We start from the raw sequence: 26499 nt of genomic DNA, 5'->3' as shown, positions 1-26499 counted from the left end.
TATGAGTGTGCATATACGCAGGCTCTTTTATATAAAATACTTTCACATGTACCATCTTATTTGGTTCTCATAATAACTAAAGAGTGATAATCACCACCCGTATTTTACAAAATAAGAAAAGTGATCTTTCTCTTCTCCAGTGCTCCCCCTGCTCCAGGGTCTTCAAACATGCTGTTGAATCTCCTTGATGATCTTCCCTCACCTCTTTAACTGTCTCCATTTTTATTTCAGATTTCAGCTTAACCATCACTCCTCAGAGAATGGCTTCCTTGGCCACCTCCTACAACCCAACTAGGTCAAGTGTCCTGTAGTCTGCTTTCATAACACCCTTTACTTCATCATAGCACTTAATTTTTAACAATACAAGCTAACATCTGTGTAATTATTTGATTGTCTAATTCCCTCCATATGACTATAAGTACTACAAGGACTAATCTATGATTTTCTTGTTCACTGCTGTATCCCCAGTACCTGGTACATTGCCAGAACACAGAAGACACTGTGAATGTGATGAATACATCAGTGAAAGTCCAGAAAGGTAAATTCCTTGTCCAGGGTCAACCAGAATCGGATGGGAATCTACCCTTACTATGGTAGGTTCTGGGCTTCCCAGCATTGCCTCCACTGTCTCTGGTTTGCCAGATTTTTGCTTAGAGATAGTAGAACATGTTCTTCTCTAAATGCAGTACCAGGTAAAGAAAGGTACTTGTAGTATCTGACTATACACAGAATCATTATGCACCTGGCACGGTCAAAGAAGGAATGAGACACTTTAACAGGTGGAGAAAGGGCTTTTGCCTAAGAGTTAAGAGATCTGGATTCCAGTATGCCTACCTTATCACTCCCTGCCATCCGCCATTTAGATTCATAATCACACGTATTCAAAAAGCATTTGCGGCAGCTCTACCACTGACTTGTGACTTGTACCAAGTGATTTCTCCTACTTAGGTTTTGTTTCAACCATAAAATGAAGGGGTCAGATCAGGTTTTCATTCTTTCCAACTATAAAGCTTTCCAAAATGGGGGGAAATGCAATAGTGTAGTTTAAAACAAAAAAAAAGGCACTAAACTTAGAGAAAAGTCTGAAAGAGTCTTGGTTCCAGCACTTCCTAGGCACGTGACCTTAAATCGGTCAAACTCTCAGGACTTCCGTCTCATCTGTAAAACGTAAATGACAATACTATTTGTCACGGTTAAGTAAATGGAGAAGGGCTACTGAAATGACAACTGTTTTGCCACTGGGTGGCACAGAGTTGTGGTTAAAAGCCCAGGCTTAGGAGTCGGAGAGACCTAGGTCTGAATTTAAGCGCCCTCACTTTCTGACCGAGTGACCCTGGTAAAATTACCTATGTGAGCTTCCGTTTCTTCATTATGGGAGATAATAATATCTACTCCTACGGGATTGTTCTGAAACTCAAACGTTCCCGTCAAGTGTGCGGCTACTCTAGTAAGTTCCTCCAGCATCCCCTAAATTCCTAGCTGGTAAAAGAAGCCCCGCCCCCACCCCATGAGACTCGCTCCAATGCCACAGGTCCCGCCCTCAGCCTTAAAGGTCAAGCTGGACTCGAACGGGTCGGGGACGGTAGTCTGGTCCCCTGAGGTCCCCCAGAGGCCCCTGAGTAAGGGTCTCTGGCACCCAGACCACACGCGCACCTCGAGGCCCTGTCAAGGACACTCACCAGCTATCGCCCAGGTTACTAAGGAAAGACTCGTGCGACGGCGGCGACCGCAGCTGCGCGGACGTCGTGACGTCACGAAGCGAGGAGGCGGCGCAGGCGTAACGCGTCACGGGCGGCCTGGCAGCTGGCGGCATTGAGGCGGACGCGTCTAGAGGTCTGTCTGACCGCGGCGTCGGGACTTGGTTTCCGGGCATGAGCTGAGAGCACCACGCCGAGGCCACGAGGTGAGTTCGGCCGCGACATGTCCCTGCACCTCAGCGCTGGGCCCGCTAAGAGGTCCTACAGGAGGCCGCCCTCGCAGGACTGCATCTCAGGCCCCGCCCCGGATTGTCCTGTCGCTGGCCCGGAAATAACAATCCGAGTTAAGACCCCTCGCCTGTTGGAATTCGCAGCCAGAAATCGGGAAGCCAGGGTTCCAGGCATGACCCCACCGCTTGCTTTTAGGATCAGGTGTCTCTTCTCTGCATTGCACTTTCCCCAGATGACTATTTCTGGCTTCCAGAGTTGTTGCAGCTCAGCTGGAAAGATAAATGTAACCGCGTTTTGTGAACTCTGGTAGTCTAAAAGATTGTTGCTATTGCAAACGCAAAGCATTTTGATAGTCCCATGCCGTCTTGATCTTTTATTACCCTTTACCTTTCCTCAAAAAGCCATATTCTGAGCTGTCACCAAAATTGTCTTAAGACTCACAAAGACCTCGTGAGACGACAAATTGTACCCATTCTAGGAAGGAAAAAGAAACTAAGGCTCCGAGTGGAGAAGCGGCTTGCTTCGTTTAGTGAATATTAAGCACCAACCGTGAGCCAGGCAGTGTACTTTAGTGCTAGAAATAGAACCGTGATCAAGACTGGCAAGGTCCTGTCCTGTGGGAGCTTACGTTCTAATGAAGGAAATAGAAGAGGAAACATTAAATAATACATTGAATTAGCATTATGTAGGAGGAAAAAAGTGGAAAAGTGGCTATGATATAGAATAACAAGGGACTCTGTTTAGGAAAGCTTTTCTATCGAGAGGATGCTTAAAGAAAGGTCATGTGACTTGCTAAAGGCACAGTTACTAGGTGCAAAAGCCAGGATTTGAATCCAGACCCGCATATCCTGCACTCTTACCAGTAAAACATGGTACCTTTTTGTGGTAATAAGTATTAATAGCTGTTGGTATTATTTCTGATTTTAGACATGAGAAAATCAGAATGTCCTATCATTCAAGTCTCAAATGTCATCTCCTTTAGAGAGGCCTTCCCTCCACTCAATCTAAAGTCGTCCAGTCCCTGTCACATCACCCTGCTTAATTGTGTTTGTGGCATGTATCACTAATTATATCTTCTTTATTTATTTTGCTTTTGTTTTGTCCTGCTCCCCTTCCAAATACAAGCATCCAGAGGATAGGGACCTTGCTTGTTCACTGCTCTGACTCCAGTAACTAGATAAGTCCTAGCTAATAGAAACAGTGAATTTATTTTTTGAATGAATGATTTGTTTAAAAAGTAGGGGGAAAAGAAAGCAGAGGGAAGACAAAATGTGTGTCCCCTGGGATTAAATTTATGTCTGTTTCACCTTTCTCCCAGGAGGTAAGAACAAGAGCTGTGGCTTTTTCATTTCTCTCTTTCAGTACATAGCCCAGAGTTTAACAGTTCCTAGTTGCTTGACTTACATTGCTGAACAGATTAAAGATGTGAATGGGAAAGGAAGAAAAATACCCTCATGTGCAGGGTATTCAATAAACAATTACCTATGGACTGCTATGCTATACTTTACAGGGTGTGCTGAGATGAATAAGAGGTAATGGCAGTTGTTGTGACTGACTCCATGGTTCCTGTAGTGCTGACCTCTGAGGTACTTCTGGGTATAGGATATGTGTTCTCTAGCAGGGACTTCTGAACTCTGACACAGCCTGCTGTCTTCCCAGCCCCTAAAGCTTTATTTTACATCTGACTCATTTTTGGGTCTCGAAGCCTTAAGTCATAAACAGGGCAAAATTTATTAAAGATGGGGAAACTGAAGCTCAGAGAGAAGTAACTTCCAGTGGAAATGCCACAATTTGTGCTGGGCATGGTGGCTCACACTTGTAATCCCAGCACTTTGAGAGGTCGACGTGGATGGATCACCTGGGGTCAGGAGTTGGAGACCAGCCTGGCCAACATGGTGAAACCCTGCCTCTACAAGAAAATACAAAAATTAGCCAGGCTTAGTGGCATGCGCCTGTAATCCCAGCTACTCGGGAGGCTGAGGCATGAGAATCTCTTGAACCCGGGAAGTGGAAGTTGTAGTGAGCGGAGATCGTGCCACCGCCCATGAGTCTAGGCAACAGAGCGAGAGTCTGTCTCAAAAAAAGAAAGAAAGAAAGAAATGCCACAATTTGAAACAGTGTCTTCTGACACCAAGGTTTCTGCTCTTTCTACTGCTGTCTCCATCATAATCCTCTTTTCTCCTTGGCTGTGAGATGAGACATTTTAGGAACTAAGACTAGTAATAATTTAAGCTAACATTAATTGAATGCTTCCTAGGTGCCATACACGGTTCTAAATGCTTTAGGTGTATTAACTCAGTGAATCTGCATCGTAATTTCATGAGGCATTATCCCCATTTTACAGATGAGGGAACTGAGGCCGACAGCTGTTAAGTAACTTGTGCAGGGCTACACAGCTAGCAAATGGTGGAACTCGAATAACTAAGGAGGAAATTAGTCTCTTCTTCCTGGTCTGTCCCAAAAGAGTAAGCATGATAATAGCTAGTATTTATTGATTACTTACTGTTGTTAGATACAGTATTTAGTGATTTTTTACTGTCTTTAATCTTCACAACAACTCTATAAAATAAGCACTATTATCTCTCTAGATAATGAGGAAACTTAGGCCTAGAAAGTTCAGGTAATTCATCAAGTCACACAACCTGCTTTCAAACCCAGTTCTGTCTGCGCACAGATTTCTTATATTGCCTCTTCTCTTTGCTATATTGCCTCTTCCATGAGGAAAAGGGATGGAGTGCTGCTCTTCCCTACCCATCCCTTTTAATGCCATTAAGACTCTTCCTGGTGGTTTCCAAGGCTTATTTTGGGTGACAGTTGTTGAACTGAAGTATCATGTAGTAATAGAGACTTTGGCCTCCTGCCCAGTCAGCCTCTGGCTTCAGAGGAGGAAAACTTTAGTTTCTCCACACAGAACCACGCCCCTTTCACCTTAAATGGCAGCTTGTGTGCTCTGGCTGCCAGAGCAGTTGTCCCAAGGGAACTGGTTCTGGGGCCCTGGTTGTGGAATCACCGAGGCCTTTGAAGGACTGCCCAGAGGGCATGCCCTCCTTGAATAAATGTTTGTTGAGTTGAATTTGAAGTCTTGTGTTCACACATTGTTACTCCCCTCCTGCCTGAATGTTCACATTTCCTTTAGTATTTCATAGACATTGATGGAAGCAGAAACCAAAACTCTTCCCTTGGAGAATGCATCCATCCTTTCAGAGGGCTCTCTGCAGGAAGGACACCGATTATGGATTGGCAACCTGGACCCCAAAATTACCGAGTAAGTCTGAATTACCTTAGTTCTTTACCTACAATATTGGGATGTTTTGTGGTGATGATGTCAAGAAAATTTTCAAGGGGTATGGGATATACTTTGACCCTTTTACTTACATCGTATCTTCAGAGAGATAAGATGTTGTTAGCCTGTTATCTTGTCACTTTTTTTACATTTGGATTCTGCTACTGCAAGGACACAGACTTGGGTATCCTTTAATCCATATACTTGTTTTTTCCTATCTGCCAAAGACGTTCTCCCGTTTCCAACTATTTGAATCCTTGTACCTAGTAGCTCTAGGGAATTATTCTCTAGAATCAGTCTTGGGAATACATTTGTACCCAGAATGAAGGAACAAGCAGAAGTCTCGGTACCTTTGCAAACAGGCAGAAGAGACCACTTGACTGTAATTCATGTTAAGCAGCCATAGAACTATAGAAGGTCAGAGTTGTAAGGAACCTTAGAAATCATGTCCCTTTGGTTTTCATTCATTGATTAAATGATTTGAGTGCCAAGTGCCATGCTAAGCAGTTTTCAGACTTCTTAAATCTGAAGAACCCTGTCTTAAAGTAAAAGTAATAATCAGAGCTGTATATAAAATAAGAGCTCAGAGTTGCTCTGACTAAAAGGGAGAAGAGATGGAACCAAAATCTTTTGTCAACTACTACTCTTTCTTTGGCCATCCCCTTTAGGCTCTCTAGAACTTCTAGGGCTCCATAGAGCACACTTGACAACCTCTGATGGGACCCAGCTTTTTTATCCTACATAGAGGAAACCAAGTTCCGAAAGATAGAAGTACCTTGCCCGAGTTCACGAAATTGATTGAATTGCCCTGACTCCCTGTTCTTTTACATCACAGCCATTAAGATGAAAAGAAATTTCTTAGCTGAGAAAATTGAGAGGTTTTTCCCTTCTGCCAGTTGTTTGATAGGGGGAGGGTGGTGGTTGGTGGCAAAGTACAATGAGTGGATTGGCCTGTATGAGGTCAATGCTGAAAGCCAGTTTGTTTGTTTGTTTGTTTTTGTTTTTAAGACAGTCTTGCTCTGTTGCCCAGGCTGTAGTGCAGTTGCACAATCGTGGCTCACTGCAACTTCCACCTCCTGGGCTTAAGCGATTCTCATGCCTCAGCCTCCCGAGTAGCTGGGACTACAGGCATGCGCCACCATGCTGGCTGATCTTTGTGTTTTTAGTAGAAATGGGGTTTCACCATGTTGACCAGGCTGATCTCGAACTCCTTACATCAACTGATCCACCCACCTTGGCCTCCCAAAGTGCTGGGATTACAGACTTAAGCCACCATGCCAGGCAGAAAGCAAGTTTTGAGCGTACCATCAGTCCTAGAAGTTACTCCCTTTAGAATAGTGTTAAAGACAAGGGGAGGCCAGGCACAGTGGCTCACGCCTGTAATCCCAGCACTTTGGGAGGACGAGGCAGGCGAATCACTTGAGGTCAGGAGTTTGAGACCAGCCTGGCCAACGTGGTGAAACCCCGTCTCTACTAAAAATGAAAAAATTAGCCAGGCATGGTGGTGCATGCCTGTAGTCCCAGCTACTTGGGAGGCTGAGGCGCGAGAATCGCTTGAACCTGGGAGGCGGAGGTTGCAGTGCACGGAGATTGTGCCACTGCACTCCAGCCTGGGCGACAGAGGGAGACCCTGTGTCAAAAACAAAACAAAACAAAAAAGGTGAAGGGAGGAGATGAGGAAACCTGCTTCTTTGAGTGTGAGATGAGACAAGGTATATATGAGAGTTAGGATTAGGAAAGAGAAAAAAAGGATATAAACTTATAAATCAAGATTATAACAAAAAGTTCCTTAAACCTGCTCAAGCTCATATCAGCCAAATGTAAATATATTTAGTTCCCTTAGAAATTATGATGGTATTTAAGATGTGTTGCGACATATTATTTTATCTTGGTCACAGGGACCGTAGAGTGGATTGCATTTATTTTGGTTCTCTTTTATGGTTCATGGCTTTTGAGGGTGAGTTTATGAATCTGTCCAACCTCTCAATTAATGTCTCTTCATCAAAGAAATGTTTTCCATCATCCAAAACCCAAGCTATGAGGGGATGCTCATAGTGGTTTCCATTCCCACCTCTGCCTGTCTAAATGGAAATCTAAAGTGTGGAAACAATGTTGGTTGTGTTGGCCGCACTTCTCTGTAATGAGACTTTTGTTCTAATTGTGTCCTGCTGCTTGATGGGAAGGTTCAAATGGGCATTTGCCACCTCAGTTTATGTCATAAGTTGGAGTGTGTGGATGTTTTTTTCAATTAGAACATTGGCAGGAACATTGAATCAGAACTTTCCCACTGATATCTCTGCTCTTTTTACATCAGGCCAGAGGTAGACATCAAGTAATAAACTGTAGATCAGAGCATGCTGGCTAGAAGTGCTGGGCTTTCCCTGGGTTTGGCTTCTCCACTTCTGTATCACCAAAGACCATTTTTATTTTTTTTTTCTATAGATTCTTTTTTCTTCTTCTTTTTTTTTGAGAGCTCTGTCACCCAGGCTTGAGTACAGTGGCACAATCATAGCTCATGGCAGCCTGGAACTCCTGGGTAGCTGGGACTACAGGTGCTCGCCATCATGCCTGGCTAGTTTGTTGTTTTTTGTTTTTGTTTTGTAGAGACAGGGGTCTCAGTATGTTTCCTAGGCTGTTCTCAAACTCCTGGGCTCAAGCAATCCTCCTGTCTCAGCCTCCCAAAGTGTTGGGATTACAGGCGTGAGCCACTATGCCTGGCCGTCCTATGGATTCTTTACCTTAAAACATTTTATCTGTCAAACAGACTGGTTTATTAAATTGTAATAAATTTATTCTTAAAGATATAACTACCACTGAGCACGGTGGTTCACACCTGTAATCCCAGCACTTTGGGAGGCCGAGGCGGGTGAATCACAAGGTCAGGAAATCGAGACCATCCTAGCCAATGTGGTGAAACCCCATTTCTACTAAAAATACAAAAATTATCCAGGCGTGGTGGCGGGTGCCTGTAGTCCTAACTACTCAGGAGGCTGAGGCAGGAGAATCACTTGAACCCGGGAGGCAGAGGTTGCAGTGAGCCGAGATCACACCACTGCACTCCAGCCTTGGCAACAGAGCAAGACTCTGTCTCAAAAAAAAAAAGAAAGAAAGAACTACCAATCATAGCTTATGGTTAACATGAAATGTTAATATTACCTCATTTAATTTACTTAATTACAGCAAAGGAACCTGACATTTTAGTAAAGTAAATCTTATCGTGTAGAAATAGGTTATTTCCTTCCATGTTTTTGAAATACAAAAACTTCTGGATCTTGTTCCTCTGAGGGCATGTAATGGTGAGCCTGGATGAACTATAAAATGCAGTAATTCCCAAACATTGAAGGATTACATAATGTAACTTATGTGAATATATGGTACCTGTCTTGTAGTGCAATCTCAAGAAGTATTGCTTGAATCCAAATCTCTAAACTTCTAATGACTCTTAACAGAAATTTGCAGAGCATCCTCCAGCTTTCCTGTTTAAACCTACCTTCTATCCACAAATTGCTGCTAGTTCCTACCACTTCCCCATTCAACAGACCCTTCTTACCTCTCTTTCCTATATGTGTGCCTACTCTCCACCTGATCTCTTTTATAAACTGATTTGAATACCTCTCCCATTCAAATATTCTTTTACCGCTTGTCAGAAGACATTATAAACTTACTGTCATGAATGAATATGTAAAACAATGACAATTTTTTTAAATAACCACTTTTCCACCCAGTTTTTTAGTCTGTTCTGTGATTATTTCTAGTCATTCTATGTGTGTGTGCCTGTTGGTTATTAATCTGAGTCCTGCTCAAGTTACACTAGGATGTCTATCAGTCTCCTCCCAACAGAATATGTATTTCTGACTGTCTAGCACTCTAATATTACTCATCTTGTTTGTTTATGTTCACTCTGTGGTTGTAATACTGACCATTGGCTGGAGGCGGTGGGGCTCAACGCCTAGTAATCCCAGCACTTTGGGAGGCAGAGGCGGGTGGATCACGAGGTCAGGAGATCGAGACCATCCTGGCTAACACAGTGAAACCCTGTCTCAACTAAAAAAGAAATATAAAAAGTTAGCTGAGCATGGTGGTGGGTGCCTGTAGTCCCAGCTACTCGGGAGGCTGAGGCAGGAGAATGGCGTGAACCCGGGAGGCGGAGCTTGCAGTGAGCCGAGATCGCGCCACTGCACTCCAGCCTGGGCGACAGAGCAAGACTCTGTCTCAACAACAACAACAAAATACTGACCATTTTAGGGCTATGTTAGATACCAGAAATATTTATATGACTAAATACATCTTGGAGGTTAGGATTTGAGGGAATGATGATGCATTCTTGTTTATGGAGGTAGCAGATTCCAAACTAATGTTCTTTCCACTATATTCTGATTCCTGTCAACTATATTATATGTAATAATTTCTTACCTACAGAATGAGAATGTTCAACTAAATGATCTGAGCATTACTTCTAGCTCTAGACTGCATGAGTCTGTCTTACATAACCCCTTAAAACTTTGTGAGGTAAGTGGAACTGATATTATTTTCCCTATTATATACGAAATGAAGAGTGAAGTGAGTTGGCTCAGAATACTGAAGTAGTTAATAATAATTTCCACCACCTAATTTAGTGTTTTTTTGCACAAATATTCTAATTTTTGAACAGTCACAGCCAAAAGTATCCTATTTTAAATCTTAAAATGTAAGGTTTTCTTTTTCATTGTTGTGAGACCCAATCTAACTGTAAGCATAAGCAATACCTCTGAATATCATTATTAGTGCCATCCACAAAGAAGCTGAAAAACTTAATGACCTCATACATTATCTATTTTCTACACTGTGGTTTTCTTTCTAAAAGGGATAATACCGACTTTCTTTTTCAAGTATTAGATGTGCTGTGTAAAATGCCAAATTTGTAGCCACTGTATTATGCATATAGAAGTATGAAAGAGAACAAAGCCCATAGAAACGCTAATAGAAGGAGGAATCTGAGTGGAGGGAAAATCGTAAAGGCCTGTAAGTACTAATAAGAAAGATTTTTATTTGTTAAGTAGAAAATCAGGAAGATCTTTCTGACTTAAGCAAAGTTTGAATACTGGATGGGAATGAAAATAGTAGCTGCATAAATAGAATACTCTCAGGTTAAGACAGGGTCTTTAAAATTCATTCAGACAAGCCTGAACTTCATGAAAAAGAGACTCATTGTGGGTGTTTAGCAGGAGACTGACATCATGAAAGTGATATGGGTTTGGTTTTTGTTGTTGTTGCTGTTGTTGTTTTGTTTTTGAGACAGAGTCTCACTCTGTTGCCCAGGCTGGGGTGCAGTGGCTCAATCTCAGCTCACTGCAACCTCCACCTCCCAGCCTCAGGCAATCCTCCCACCTCAGCCTCCCAAGCTCAGGCAATCCTCCCACCTCAGCCTCCCGAGTAGCTGGGAGTGTGCCACCACACTCAGCTAATTTTTTTGTAGAGACGAGGTCTCACTGTATTGCCCAGGCTAGACAATGATGTGTTAGTAGAGAAATTTTACATCGATATGTAGGATGAAGGGCAGAAACTGAAGATGAAGATTAGCTAAGAGAGATTGCCATGAACCAGTCTTTCCATCGGTTATAACCTAGATAGAGACAGTGAACTTGGAGACTGATGAGTGAGTCTGATAGATGAGGAAAGTGATTGAAATGGAGTGGAAGGTTGAGGTGATCCTGAGGTTTCTTGCCTGAGGAATATAAAAAGATCATGTTCCCCCTGACCAGAGGGATAGTTGGAAGGATCATCAGTTTGCGGCAGGGAGGAATTCAGTTTGGGGTATGTTAAGCAAACTTAAAAGCAGTGGAGAGCCATCCAGGTGGAAATGTCCTCCTGATACAGACTTTCAGGGATAAACTAAGTAAGCTGGAATGCAAGGGAAAATAAATGCATGAGCATACGAGAACAGTGTGTTCACCCCCGAAGTAACCTGTTTCTCTCTCAGTCTATTCCTTAGGTCTCCTACTTCTTTTTATGTCTTGGTTTACATGAAACAGCCTTCACTGTTTGGTTACTTAAATTGGAAACACAATAAGACCATTTAATAATGTACTTATCATAAAACATAAAGACCCATCTCATAGTAATTTCTATATCATTTATAAAGAAAATTTTCTCTGCAACAAATTGTGCATCAAAAATAATCTTAAATGTCATTTCATGGGCTTCCAATTGCCTACAACCTGAAATTAAAATTCAGCCCACGACATCCTTCACAACCTGTCCTCTGCCTACCTTTCAGCCCCATCTTACTGGCTACCCCCACTCTACTCCAATGGATCAGACCCTTTTTCACCTTTGTCTTTAGTACTCACTCACACTGACACAACCCAGTTGGATATCACTCCTTTCACAAAGCTCTCCTTAACCACCACCTTCCCTGCACCATTGGTCTTCATTCTGTGTGCTTGTATTCATCCCTCTGTGTACAAGCATCCCATTGTTTTGTAATTGTTTGATTACATCTCTCTCTGTCTTAACTAGAATGTGAGGTTCTTGAAGGCAAGAACCTAGTTTTATTCATCTGCATAGCCCATACGCCTGCTTGGCTCTAGACACATTGTAGGTATCTATTTTAACATTTGTATAGATTAATTATTTCTGTGCCATTAGGCAGAAAAGCTGTCTTAAAGACCAATTACAGAAAACACTGATTAAGTTGCAGATATATGTGTGGGGCTGGTGTGCTAATTTTCCAGCTCCTGAAGGCTGCAGGGCGCACATTTCATTAAGTGAAGCAAGCCTCTGCTGAGTAGTGTGCTCTCCCGCACTTCAGCAGCAGATAAAAGTGCTTGCAGATGTGAAACCAAGATCCTTCAGGCTTTTTTCACTATCAGAGCCTGCAGTCCCCATCTCCAGGAAGCAAAATAGTAAACATTTCATTCCTTTTGTTTCGGTGTTCCGATAATTTTAAGAAATTATCAAACAAGAAAAGAAATCCTGGAGAAGTTGAAAGACACAGGCCTAAGCAGATGTTCCTGGAATCTGAAGGTCGCACTTCTTGGGCAGAATGTGTTTGTTAGCTTTACAAAGAGTAATCTTTTGTCGGTGTGTGTGTGTTGTTTTTTTTTTTTCTGAGTAAATTAAAATTCATTTCTTAGGAAATGCCAATCGTGTTACCTTCCTGCTTCTAAGCAGAATGGAGCTAATGAAAAGATGACCAGCCCACAGTAGCCTTAGATTGTCTTTTTTGTTTTTTTTTTGTTGTTGTTGTTTTTGTTTTTGTTTTTGTTTTTATTTGAGACAGAGTCTTGCTCTGTCGCTCAGGCTGGAGTGCAGTGGTGCGATCTCAGCTCACTGCAACCTTTGCCTCCCGGATTCAAGTGATTCTCTTGCCTCAGCCCCCTGAGTAGCTGGGACTACAGGCATGCGCCACCATGCCTGGCTAATTTTTTTGTATTTTTAGTAGAGACAGGGTTTCACCATGTTAGTCAGGCTGGTCTGGAAGTCCTGACCTCAGACAGTCCACCCACCTGGGCCTCCCAAAGTGCGGAGATTACAAGCATGAGCCACTGCGCCTGGCCTAGATTTTTTTTTTTTAAGAATAGGTTTGACGCCCCATTCTGTGGCAACTGGCAAGGTGTTAAGATTTGAATAGGTTTAGTAATTTGAAGATACAGCTGTGAATTAAAGACCCCGGGGGAGACTCTTCTCACCCATCTTTGTGTGTGAGAGACTTACCCTTGCTGTAAGCCTGTTCAAAAAGTCAAGTAAAACCACACATTTGCACTTAAGGTGTCTTCCTTTCCCCTGAAGTCACTTCCTACATTCTGTCTAATTGTTGAGGTGTCCTGATAGGAGTAGGGAAGTTAGAAAGTAGGGGATCATGGTGGTTTTACCTTTCAAAATAGACCAGATTAATATCCACAATATGCCTTGGGATCCTTGCATTTGTCCCAGTACTAAACCTGTATTATGTCTTTCTTGTTCCACTGTGTCAGACACTCGATCCAGGAAAATGGACTTGCTTGTTGATGTGCATTAGTATCAAATTTAGTATAGTGTATATGGTCCATTTCATATCTTTCTGCCTCCCAAAGGAGATTCTTGCTCAAGAATAAAATTCTGATGAGTTTCTCTTAGAAAACAATGTGAATATAAATGTGGCTATAACGACAACTTTACTGACTCCCTGTGGGGTAGAATTCCCAGTAATAACAGATTTAGCATGTGGGCCGATACCTTTTTAGTATCACAGGGACAGCATTGTTTAGAGAAAGCCTTGACTCCATTTGAATAGCACGGAGGATGCCAGGAGGAAGGCCAAAGGGAAAGGAAACGGGAGAGCTGTTGGTTTGTCTCACCCCCACATCAGATGACAGGAAGTCGGAATTGAGATTGGCCACAGCAACCTGTTAAGGCCACATCTGTTTGAATAACTTAAAAGCTCTATAGAAACCAAGTAAGTTTTGGAGTAAGGAATTTAATAGAGGATGAGGGGCAGAGTAGTGGTAAGCAGTAGCTTGGAGTGAACATCCTGCCCGAAATAAATTTCTCCCTTGGCCATCTGTATTCTTTACTTGACCGCACCCTAGAGTATAAACTGTTTTAAGGCAACTGAGGTTGGTTAGTTACCCATAGCTGGGTGATTTATAGGACTGGCCAGGTTCCCCTGCCCTTTGTGAAACTGGCCTCAGTCACATAGTTGTTCCACATTGTCCTAATGTTCAGTCACATCAGTCATTGAAACTCTCAAGTGCTATGGAAGTATCACTAGCTGTGGTTTGATTAATGGCGGAGTTTCTCACAAGTGCAATTTGGGTCTAAGAATTAACTACAAAATTTAATAGGAAGATCTTCCAGGACTGTTTTTTTGTTTGTTTGTTTGCATGAATGCATATATGTTTGTTACTTTGTTTATTTTTGAGATAGGATAGGCTTTGTCTTTTCGAGGATGGGTGTGTGTTTCTGATGGAGTTATAGTTATTCACAAATGCCATTTCATTGCCAAGGAATTAAAAATAAATAAATAAACACTATTTTTGAGCTTTTCTCCTAAAGAAAAACAAATAGTGCTTGTAGGCCAGACAGCTGTTTGTAAGGTGTGGTTTTTTTGTTTGGTATTTTTGCGTTGGACAGATGCATAGCCGTGACAATTCTAGTTCCCATACCAAATAGAGGCAAACAACTCTGTTTGCCAAATAAACTAACATAGCAGTTTAGAGGAAGGCAGGGGGCTGGGGCGAGAGATTTCATCCCTGGGGTAAATTATCTCCTGCTTTTATCTCACACTTCAGGCTGAGTGGCCAACAGAATTCCCAGAGCATACTCATGGACTCTCTTTCTCCACAGATACCACCTCCTCAAGCTCCTCCAGAAGTTTGGCAAGGTAAAGCAGTTTGACTTCCTCTTCCACAAGTCAGGTGCTTTGGAGGGACAGCCTCGAGGCTACTGTTTTGTTAACTTTGAAACTAAGCAGGTAATTAAGCTTTCTCCCCATTTTATGGTATTTGTCAAGGTCTGTCATAATTATTTGTGCATGTCTCTTGCCTACTAGAATAGCAGTTCCCTGTAGGCAGGAGCCATGTCTGATTCATCTGTGTGCCTTACACTGAGTCCTAAAAGAGATCCTCAATAAACAAATGAATTAGTGACTTTCACAATTCACTGTCCCTTGGCCAAGGTTTAAGGCAACTGACTCACCTACATTTTTGACCAAATGCATTGGGATGCCCACGTCAAGCACATGTACATCCCCCTCCCTATTCTCTTTTGTTTGTTGCTTTACTGGCTGGCCAACTGACAAAGCCTTCTTTTCTTTCAGTAGTTTTGTCCTGTGGTACAGAAACCTATCTGTGATGAGACACCCGCAAAGACTCTTTTATTATTTCTTCTCAAGGTCTCAGAACAAATGCATATAAATTTTAATGTATGTAGAAGAGAGCATTCACCTTCAACCATGATATATACATGGATCTCCTTGTATTAAAATTTAGTCCTTGAAGTGGAAGTGCATTGATAAAGAAATTGAATTTGATTGTTACTAAATGTAGAGATGCCATATAGTACTTATAAATTTATTCATCATACGTAAGAACATCGCATAGTTAACGTTATATTAATAATTTAGGCCTGGCTCACACCTGTAATCACAACTACCCCGGAGGCTGAGATGGGGAGATTGTTTGAGACCAGCCTGGGCAACATAGTGAGACCCTGTCTCTAAAAAAAATTTTTTAAATTATGTGTGATGGTGCACCTACAGTCCTAGCTACCTGGGAGGCTGAGGCAAGAGGATCACTTGAGCCCAGGAATTCAAGGCTGCAGCAGGCTATGATCACACCACTATACTCCATCCAGCCTGGGCGACAGAGCAAGACTCCATCTCATAATAATAATAATAATAATAATAATAATAATTTGTATGAGTGTTTTCTTATTCTAAAATTAATGTGTGAATATTATAGATGAAAATATAGATAACTGAGAAAGAAAATGTAAATCACTTGGCCTAATACCCGGAAATAATCACTGTTAACGCTTAGTCATATATCTTTCCAGTCGTTTTGTTTCTTCACATTCACACGCACATGAACACATGTTACACAGTGTTGTAACACACAAATGGAATCATCATGTTTATCATTCAAAGTATACTAAAATTTTTCTACCATTTAATCACATCAGGGTAACATTCTGTATCTTGATATTGTGGTTTCACTGGTATTTGTATGTACGTGTGTGGAGGGGAGTAAAATCATTGATCTGTATTTGAGATTTGGGCATTTTATTGTATGTGACTTAGCATTTAAAAACTAATCATTTTTGATGACTACATAATGTGAATATATCATATTTGACTAGTCCCCAATTGTTAGCTATTTGGGTTGTTTCACTGGTATTTGGGTTGATTCACTAGTATAAATATCACAAGAGTGAGTATTTTTACAGCTCTAATTATGTATATTTGCCACATTTGTGGAGATGGAATGGCATCATCAAAGTCCATGCATAGTTTTTCTTAATAAAACTGCCAGATTGTCTTCAAGAAATGATATATCAGTATGTTCTGAGATTGTATGGTAGTGTCATTTCTTCTTGCCAGTGCTGGGTATTTTTTATTTCCTCTAATTTTTGTACATATGATAGCCAATAAGTGATACATTGTTACTCTAATTGTTCAAGTATTTTGAGGGAAGTGAAATAATGCACTATAGAATTAGCATTTTTTTTTTTTTTTGAATAAAGTCTTGCTCTGTTACCTAGGCTGGAGTGCAGTGACACAATCATGACCCACTGCACCCATGACCTCTGGGTTCAAGTGATCCTCCCACCTCGGCCTCTGCAGTAGCTGGGACTACAGGCACATGCCAGCATGCCTGGCTAATTTTTGCGTGTTTTGTAGAGATGGCGTTTCACCATGTTTCCCAGGCTGGCCTCAAACTCCTGTGCTCTGGCCAACTGCCCTTCTCTGCCTCCCAAAGTGCTGGGATTCCAGGTGTGAGCCACCACACCTGGTCAGCATTTTTAAATATTTTATTCTTTCTTAATGATAAAATGAAGCGTGGTGAGAAATCTTTTTTTTTTTTTTTTTTTTTTAAGACAGGGTCTCTCTTTGTCATCCAGGCTGGAGTATAGTGGCATGATCACAGCTTAGGGCAACCTCAACTTCCTGGATTCAAGCAGTCCTCCCACCTCAGCCTCCCAAGTAGATGGCACCACAGGCACACACCACTACCCCAGCTAATTTTTGTATTTTTTGTAGAGGCGGGGGTTCGCCATGTTGTCAGGCTGATCAAACTCCTGGGCTCAAGCAATCTGCCTGTTTCGGCCTCCCAAAGTGCTGAAATTACAGGCGTGAGCCACCATGCCCGGCCTGGGAATTGTTGCAGACAACTAAAATCAGTGATCATGTTGGGCATAGATGTTGGTTTAAAAACACTGGATTAGAATACAAAGCCTAGTTTATATTTCTGGCTCTTTTATTTATTAACTTTGAGCAAGTCTCCTAACCTCTTTTGGCCTCAATATTCCATCTAAGAATGGAGATTAAAACTACATATCCTTCTTACCTTATGGGAAGTTGGGAGAATAGGTGAAAGTATAAGAAAATATAGTAGGTATTTAATAATATTTTTAAATATATGAACTTTGAAATAATGTATACAGATAGAAAATTATTTTTAAAAACATTTAAAAATAAGATGCCCCTGCTGGCAACTTATTACTGCTCCTACTTTGGAACTAATAGAGTGCTCTATGAGTTCTCATTCACCAAATGAAGCTTAAAAGAATAAAATGTTTCTTACCTGTCACTCTAGCTTTGTGTGCTGTAGTGGGGCAAGGATGATTAGTGAATATCCAATGCCTACTACACAGTGAGAACTCAGTAAATATTTGTTAAATGTCATACTGGTAGGTTCTGGAGGAACAAGAGAATCACCAGTGAAACCAGAGTGGAATGCCTACTGCCTTCTATGGCCTCTCCCGCTCCCTGGGACATCCTATTCCTCCTCTGTTCCTTAAGGGCTTCTTCACCCTCACTAAACATGGGTTACACTTGGCTGAATGCCTCATGGATGCAAATGGGGCAAAGAAGGTTTGGCAGGATGGAAAGTACAGCCAGGTTTCCTGGGAATGACCTAGAGTGACTGTTAGCCAGCTTCAGGAATTCCTTTCAACCGTATGACTCCTCTGTCTGATGGGGAAAGGGTCAAGGAACTTTCGGTTCTGAAAACCAGGTGCATAGATTGACTCACACAGATACCTTGCTAACGGTCTCTTTGACTCACTCCTGCTTTTTCCGGCCTAGTTTCCTTGACTCCCATGCCCTTTAAAGCAATTATTCCTCACTATGAATCCAGGGAGTATGCCCTAGTCCAGGATATGGTTCCAGGGCCCTTGCAGGGAGTACAGTTTCTTGACATAGGAGGTGCTACCCTACCTAACAGAAGTGCATATATGGCTATCATCTAATAGGAACAGCGCTATTACTAACATATGTTAAGTGCATATCATATACTTCATGCTTTACATTCTTTGAGTCCTCACAACAACCACTGAGGAATAAGTATCCATATTATCTATTAAAAATTATACATTATTTATTTATATTTTACAGTTGACAAAACTAGAGACACTTAAGTGACCTGCCAAATATCATACTGCCAGCAAATGACAGACCAGGATTTGAATTTTTGTCTGACTGACTTTAAAAAATTCACACCCTTAGCCGGGCACAGTAGCTCACGCCTGTAATCCCAGAGCTTTGGGAAGCCGAGTGGGGCGGATCATTAAGTCGGGAGATTGAGACAGTCCTGGCCAACATGGTGAAACCCTGTCTCTACTAAAAAATACAAAAAAATTAGCCAGGCATGGTGGTTCATGCCTGTAGTCCCAGCTACTTGGGAGGCTGAGGCAGGGGAAGTGCTTGAACCTGGGAGGCGGAGATTGCAGTGAGCCGGTATTGCACCACTGCACTCCAGAGCCTGGCGACAGAGCAAGACTCCGTCTCAAAAAAAAAAAAAAAAAAAAAAAAAACCATGCCCTTTTTTAAATTCTGCCTTGTAAAATTGTAAACCCTGGCCAGTTATTTACCAAAAACAATTTGTTAGAAACTCAGCCATCAAAGCTAGTGAGGCCCTGTGAGAATACGTATAGCTAGTTAAGCACTTCAGATTTTAACTAACATTTGTCCCTTTCCTGGACAGGAAGCAGAACAAGCCATCCAGTGTCTCAATGGCAAGTTGGCCCTGTCCAAGAAGCTGGTGGTGCGATGGGCACATGCTCAAGTAAAGGTATGTCTGAGAGGCTAGAAAGACATCAAGCCTCATCCTAAACAAGCCTTCTGAAAGACGATTGTCCACTTAACCCGTTTATGTCCCAGTCTCTTCACGCCTGAAACAGCCATACTTCAGTTTCCTACTTGTATCTACCATGTGTGTTGCCAGATTTTTCTTTTGAAAACATCTCAGGAGGGATTAAGTTCCTTGGTTATTTCTCTCCGCATGCCCACAGATCCTGGTTTTGATTTTCTCATGTGGCTAATATCTACGCTCAGACCTCTGTCATTTCTTTGGGTGGAGGGTTCTTTGGAGGAAAAAATATATTTGTTTTTAAAATCAGTTGCTGTAGGCATTATTAGACTCTTCCCAGCCTCTGACTCTGTGGAGAGTTTGAATTTGTTTATTCTAAACGCTTGAGAAATGGGTAGTTTCTATGAGTGCTTAAAGCACTGGCATCTCCTTACTCCAGAAATCTTGGGAGTTACTAGAGTGTGGGTTCATGGGACTTTGCAGTGCCTGTGTTGTGTCTAAGTCCTGAGAAGTAGCAGGCTGCCCTGTTCATTCTGTAATTAGTCTCTTGGGAGAATGCACTAGAAAAGCTTCAGCCATTTAAAAAAACCAAACAAATGGCATTCTGTTCCAGCTGGCACAGAGGTGGTAAAGTGTGTTGACTGGAGCGTTCCCAAGAGTTGATCTGCCTCCTCTTGCAGTGGGGACTTGAAAAACCTGCCTGCACAAAGATTTGTGACAGTTTTGAGTTGGAGCTGAAATCTTTAGCTCTAAGCATGGTTTTTGATCAGAGGCTCTCTACCCCACTCCGCAACAAACTTCCCAGTAAAGAGTCACAGAGACTAAACAAGACATTTAAGCTCAATGTCCAAGCTGAAAAACTAAGTTCAGATACTTTAGATCCTTCTGAGTATTTCAGGTAATCACAGAGCCTTCTCAATTTCTAGGACACATTGCCTTAAAAATAGAAACAACAAGGAGAATTACCAAATGCTTTTTTACTCAAGGGAAAATCAAGTCTCATTTACCAAACTCGTTTTCTCGTTCTGCATCTCATTGAAAAGGCACGCAAGAGAAATCATCCTCCATTCCTGTCTTTCATTTGAAAATCTCTGTGCCTCACGGTTCTCTTCTCCTATAAATCTTTTTTGACCAGAGGCTCTTGATTGCTCTTCAATATTATATTTACTTTTTACAAGAAGTATGTAATTATCTGGCTAGGCATGGTGGCTCATGCCTGTAATCCCAGCACTTTGGGAGGCTGAGGCAGGAGGATCGCTTCAGCCCAGGAGTTTAAGACCAACCTGTGCAACATAGTGAGACCCTGTCTTTATTTTTTCTCATAAAATTTTAAAAGAAAAAAAAAAGTATGTAATTATCTGGCATCAAATTAAACTACTACTTTACTGTAGAATGTTTTCTGTATCAACAACTGAAAGCTGTTACAACTTTTATTCTTCACTCAGGCCTGTTAAGAGTTGAATATTATGCTTGGTTGGTACTTTGCAAAATTTAAAGGTTTTTTGTTTTTTTGAGATAGGGTCTGGCTGTGTCACCCAGGCTGGAGTGCAGTGGCAAGATCTTGGCTCACTGCAACCTCTGCCTCCCAGGCTCAAGCAATCCTCTTACCTCAACCTCCTAAGTAGTTGGGACTACAGGCATGTGCCAGCATGCCCGGGTAATTTTTGTTTTTTCTTGTTTTTTTTTTTAAATAGAGACAGGGTTTTTGCCATGTTGCCCAGCCTAGTCTCGAACTCCTGAGCTCAAGCAGTCTGCCCACCTCGGCCTCCCAAAGTGCTGGGATTACAGGCGTGAGCCACCGCGCCTGGCCAGTTTAAAGTATTTTTAATAAAATAAATATTGTAAGAGGTGATATGTGACAATTAAAATAAGAATATAAGAAGGCCACCCTCCTGTGTGTTTGTACCATCTGAGAAATTGAAAGTTGACATTTTTTTCCTACCAAATAAGGAGGAACTGATGGCTGGATGGAAGCTTCTTTTTCTAAACTTACAGCTTTTAGGCCAAAACCATGTGAAGTTTTTCATTAATTCTAGGTGTAAAGTGGTCCTAAAATTGTCTAGAAGTAAGCTGATGATATACTGATGGTATTAGTTTCTGAACCCACACCCTACAGTAAAGGGCTGGTTTCTGCCCATGTAAAGTAATTTCTCTATTTCTCATTTTCAGAGATATGATCATAACAAGAATGATAAGATTCTTCCAATCAGTCTCGAGCCATCCTCAAGCACTGAGCCTACTCAGTCTAACCTAAGGTAAGATGATGTACTATAGAAAGACACAAGAATTCAGGAGCTTCAGCCATTTCATTATTCCATGTCTTCGTTCATAAAATAGTGAGTCTTCAGACTCTTAGAATTTATTAACTTGACGAGAGAGATGTTCAGTTAGTCTCCAGAATGTATACATTTCCTCTCCTTCCATCCACCTAAGGTCATATACTCCCCATTTACAGAATCATTCCCTTGAAAAAGACTGGGTGTAGCTACTACACACCAACCCTTGTGCTTGGCACTGAAATTACAAAGACAGATCAGTCATTACCCTAAAAACAAGCATTTTAATAAGGCCTTGGGTCTCTTTGGCATTTGTCATTATATACTAATTTTTCCCCAATCTTAAGTTCCCTTATACAAAATTTTAGTTTGCAGATGTTAGGTTCTATGTACCATTGCAACAGCCATAACAGTTTTGGTTCTAGTTTGTACAAATTGTTAGTTATTTGAAGTTTAAAACAGGAGAACTAAGGGTTGGGTAGAGGAAGGGGAAGTTAAGTGGATGGTTGAGCAGAAGTAGAAGGTGGGTTTTTTGTTTGTTTGTTTTTTGTTTTGTTTTGTTTTGCCTTGTAGCCTAGGGAGACATTTTAGCAATAACAATAACAATAGCTAGGATTTATTGAGCTTACGCTGAAGCAGGCACTGTGCTAAACACTTTATGTGCAGTATGTCATTTACTTATGGCTGAGATCACACAGATGGCAAATAACACTCAGGATTCAAAGCCAGGTCTATTAGACTTCAAAATTCAGTCTTGTAGTTACTACTTCAAAGAAGCCCCAGGCTGTAAATGCAGGACTAAAGCCTGTTCCGGGGCAGGGGAAGAAAATATGTGAAGGAGCATCAGTGATACATGAGGATCAGAAACCAACAATTCTAAAGTCAGGAAAGTGATGCCTATTTGGGTGGAGCACCAAGCGGGGAATAAATGCCTTTCTTGTATATTATCTGTACCAAACAAAACAGATTTACAAGCATCTCCTTAAACCCAAGGGAAGGTGTTCCTGAAATGTTTTCAGGAATGGTAAATTGGTAAATTTAAATTCATTTTATAGTTATTCATTTAAGTTTAATATGATTTTTTTTTATTTCGTGCTCTAGGGAATTAAGGGACTTCTGTAGATTCACTGGGAGCATATATCCACTGTGTTATTTTCCTCATAAGATTTGAACCTCCTTGATCACAGATTGATTTCCATGAAGGTTTTCATAAATCTAACTAACTCCTATTGGAAGGAGATGACTGCATTTATGCTTGATGGTCTTCATGTTACAATGAACATGTCTTTAGTTTCTTATGATTTCTATATGCCACTTGTGTTTACAAGATAGCCTAGGGTTTTCCATCTATTTTTTTATCCAGAGGACCTCAGCTTACATCTCTCTGTTAACATCTATGCCTAATGAGAGAAGGTTGCTTCCCTGTAACTTATACAAAATCAGTGACCAGCTGTGGCATTAATGGAAGGGGCCAGAATGCATCTCGGTAGTAAATCAGTGTTCTTTTTATTGTAACTTAGTTTTTAAATTTCTTGCCCATGTATACCTTTCGAGGATCTCTAAAAGGCCATGTATACACTCCTTCCAAGTTTCTCTCACTGGCCATAGACCATTAACAGCATCAAGAATGGAAAATGAAGGTAGCCGTAGGCCAAAAAATACCTACTCCCTGAGTGCTCTGCATTCTGATCCAGGGATAGCAATGATCTCAGTCAAAAGCAAATTCCTCACAACTTCTCTAAGATCTCCTTTCCCTTCCTGTACAATATAGGACTATTCAGCTCTTAACTTGATGGAGAAGAAAAAATGAGGGCTTTGGTGATGAGTTGAATCCTCACTGCAATTTGTTAACTGCGTGAACCTTGATCGTATCACTACCTCTGCATTTCTTTCTGTATCTGTAAAACATGCATGATAACCCATGTAGAGCCATTGCAAGGATTAAAAACATTATAAGTAGGTCGAGTGCAGTGGCTCAAGCCTGTAATCCCAGCATTTAGGGAGGCTGAGGCAGGAGGATTACTTGAAGTCAGGAGTTCAAGACCAGCCTGGACAACAGAATGAGACTCCATCTCTACAAAAAAAAATTTTAAAAAAATCAGATGGGTCCGGGTGCGGTAGCTCATGCCTGTAATCCCAGCACTTTGGGAGGTCGAGGTGGGCGGATCACGAGGTCAAGAGATCGAGACCATTCTGGCCAAAATGGTGAAACCCTGTCTCTACTAAAAGTACAAAAATCAGCTGGGCGTGGTGGCGCTCGCTACTTGTAGTCCCAGCTACTTGGGAGGCTGAGGCAGGAGAATTGCTTGAACCCGGGAGGCGGAGGTTGCAGTGAGCTGAGATCGCACCACTGCACTCCAACCTGACAACAGAGCGAGACTCCATCTCAAAAAAAAAAAAAAAATCAGATGGATGTGGTGCTGTGTGCCCGTAGCCCTACCTACTCAGGAGGCTGAGGCAGTAGGGTTGCTTGAGCTCAGGAGTTCAAGGTTTTAGTATGCTATGATGGCACCACTGCACTCCAGCCTTGGTGGCAGAACAAGACCTTGTCTTTAAAAAAAAAAAAAAAAAAAAAAAAGTTTAAGTAAAATGCACTGTGCCTGGCTCATTGTAAGCACTTTGTAAATGACAGTTTTTATTAACATGCATTCATCAGTAAAAAGAGATTGTATAGGATTTCCAGAATGGTTTTTTTCCATTTTTATTCAGTGATTCAGGTGAAACCTGGGCTTTTGAGTCAGTTTGTATTCAAATCTCTGCTGTAATCGTTTACTTGCTGTGTAACATTGGGCAAATGAACCTTTCTGTGCCTCAGTTACATCATCTGCAAAATAAGGAATGTAACCTATCTTATAATATTGTTTTCAATTCTACAAGAATTATTTTTAGTACCTACTCTCTGCCAAGCATTAAGGTGCTGAACAGTGTCTGTGTCTGAGGATTAAATGTAAAAATATATGAAGTACTCCAAACAATGTCTGGGCTTATGTTAAAAACTTAATAGATGGCTCAGACTTGATCTGTTTCTTAGAATGAGAGAATTAGTTATTTCTGGCTTTTATATAAAATGTTTAAATGTTTGTAATTTAGTATCTTGTTGCTTCTCTAATATTCCCAAGAGGCTCAAGGAGATGAACTATACAGGTATTTTCTGAATGTACCTAGGCCCACTCTGATCCTCTGCTATTCTTTCTCCAGTGTCACTGCAAAGATAAAAGCCATTGAAGCAAAACTGAAAATGATGGCAGAAAATCCTGATGCAGAGTATCCAGCAGCGCCTGTTTATTCCTACTTTAAGCCACCAGATAAAAAAAGGACTACTCCATATTCTAGAACAGCATGGAAATCTCGAAGATGATGGTTGTGAATTACTGTAGCAGCAAAAGCAAATTGGTCTCCACACCTAAAATCGTCAGCCTTTGTACTTTGTAGATGTGAATGGTACTATTCAACAGAGCACAACCACATGTTAGCATTTGGTAACATAATGTTTTTGGATATTCTTATGGATGTTTCTTCCCTAAACTATGTATGGAATTGAGCATCATCCAGAATAAATAGGATTGTATCCCAAATTGTGATTTGAACCCTGGGATGCTCTAATTGGCTGATTTGTTTGGATTTGTAACTCCAGAAACATTCTATAGTGTGCCAGAGCAAAAGGCAAATACACAAAATATTGTTTAAATCAGGAAACTAAATATATTAACATCTATTTAAAAAATTGAGCATTTTTCTACGCTCATGTGTCTTTACAACATAAAGAAAAAGTAAAAGGCAGAGAGGGAAGTGAGAGACAGATTTTAAATCATGTTCAGAACTGGTGTTCCAGAATTTACTACGGCAATCCCTCCAACTGGACTGAAAAAGAGAAAGTTCTTGGCAGAAAGGAGCTGATTCTTTGAACAAATGTTGTAGTAATCTGTTTAAGAATTATGCTTATTGTTTCAAAATCCCAACTAGGAAAACATGGTGTATATCTTAAAATTGTTCATGTTGACAAAACTAGAATCAAATTTAACATTTTATACCACAACACAAGTTCTATTTGGAAATTGAACTTTTATTCTATAGCAATCATTTTTTTCAAATCTAAATAACCATGCCTTCTATAATAACAAATGTTGCTATTATCATGGGACTTTTAAAATTACATTTATTGCATGGGATTGTTTTTATAGCATGAGAATGTTCTGTTTGGAATTATATAATGGTCTAAATAGAAAAAGCAAAATTTCTTTGAAAACCTAAACATTGCTATATTGGTCACTATCAAACATACAATTTTCTAATAACTGTGTAGCAGTCTAAGTGGAAGAGATTGCATTATCTTGTGCAGGACGAGGAGAGGACATGTAATGGGCACAGAAAGTCAATGGAACAGACGCCACTGTGGCACCAAGACTGTAATGACTTCGTGTGGTAGGTAGTTTTAAAGGACTGCATGCCTTGGAAATGATTCTTCACTTGGAGAACATACTTGCCTCTAGATATTTTTGTCACTCTAAGCATCCTAAATATAACAATAGAGAAAGATAAGTCAACCAACAGATTTGGGGATGTGTTTCTTCAGCACATTTTGGTCATCTTGGTGCCACGTTTGACATACTGTTTAATTGGGCAGCACCTTTGCTCCTTTACCAGGTATGTATCACTTCGTTACTCCAGGTGCCATTCTCGGTGATGACAGAATGTTTATCACTATCATTGTTAGCAAGAGGAAGCTTTCATTATAGGAACTTAACATCTTCCCATGAGTATAAATGAATTTAAGACATTTGAATCAAAACTTCAGTAAAGGAAGGTTTTAGAATTCATAAAACTGGTTCAAGGAAATTCTTTTTACTTTTCCCAAGGTTAATCTTTTTAAGTATCTCTAGACATCAAATACTTTCTGTATCTATTAGCTGTGTCTGTCTATGATGCAAGTAACTCTCCTCCTATTTGGGGGATAGTTCAGAGAGGTAGGAGCATTATCTCCCATTTTTCTGGTGACTTCTTGGAGTATAGAATTCACCATTTTATCCGTAAGTCTTCAAAGGATTATGGTGGAGTAGAACTTACATAATGCAAAATAGTCTTCTATTTTTAATAGGAACTTAGAAAAAACTTAGAATTATATATAGAGTTGTTTCCTTTAGAAACCAGAGCTATTTATTTGTATTTAAAGCACTGTTTATTATTTGTACTGATTCTTATCCCTCTGTGTGAATAAATGTAAGACGGTGTCTGTGTAGTTATGT

The 26499-nt window shown here is 40.9% G+C and overlaps 2 protein-coding genes across 4 annotated transcripts in view; one reads left to right on the top strand and one right to left on the bottom strand.

The window, feature by feature from the left end:
• The window catches only part of MRRF (mitochondrial ribosome recycling factor), a 64207-nt gene extending 62334 nt beyond the window's left edge, over window positions 1-1873 (bottom strand). For 2 of the 3 annotated variants that reach the window (XM_054501336.2, XM_063649924.1), the window contains exon 1: window positions 1680-1873. In XM_054501336.2, the coding sequence (XP_054357311.1) occupies window positions 1680-1873 (194 nt within the window). Of the gene's footprint in view, window positions 1-834 lie in introns of all 3 variants that reach the window. The other variant, XM_054501337.2, reaches the window with a different exon arrangement.
• RBM18 (RNA binding motif protein 18) lies at window positions 1766-26492 on the top strand. The gene is made up of 6 exons (XM_054501339.2): window positions 1766-1903; window positions 5065-5193; window positions 14518-14644; window positions 18876-18962; window positions 21150-21235; window positions 24455-26492. The coding sequence occupies exons 2-6, from the start codon at window positions 5081-5083 to the stop codon at window positions 24612-24614; spliced, it is 573 nt and encodes a 190-aa protein (XP_054357314.1). The 5' UTR covers window positions 1766-1903; window positions 5065-5080; the 3' UTR covers window positions 24615-26492.
• The last annotated feature ends 7 nt before the right edge of the window (window positions 26493-26499 follow it).

Source organism: Pongo pygmaeus, chromosome 13 (genome assembly GCF_028885625.2).
Source record: "Pongo pygmaeus isolate AG05252 chromosome 13, NHGRI_mPonPyg2-v2.0_pri, whole genome shotgun sequence".
NCBI classification, from domain to species: domain Eukaryota; kingdom Metazoa; phylum Chordata; class Mammalia; order Primates; family Hominidae; genus Pongo; species Pongo pygmaeus.
The sequence above is the reverse complement of the archived record's forward strand: the minus strand, read 5'-3'. Positions and strand labels throughout refer to the sequence as shown.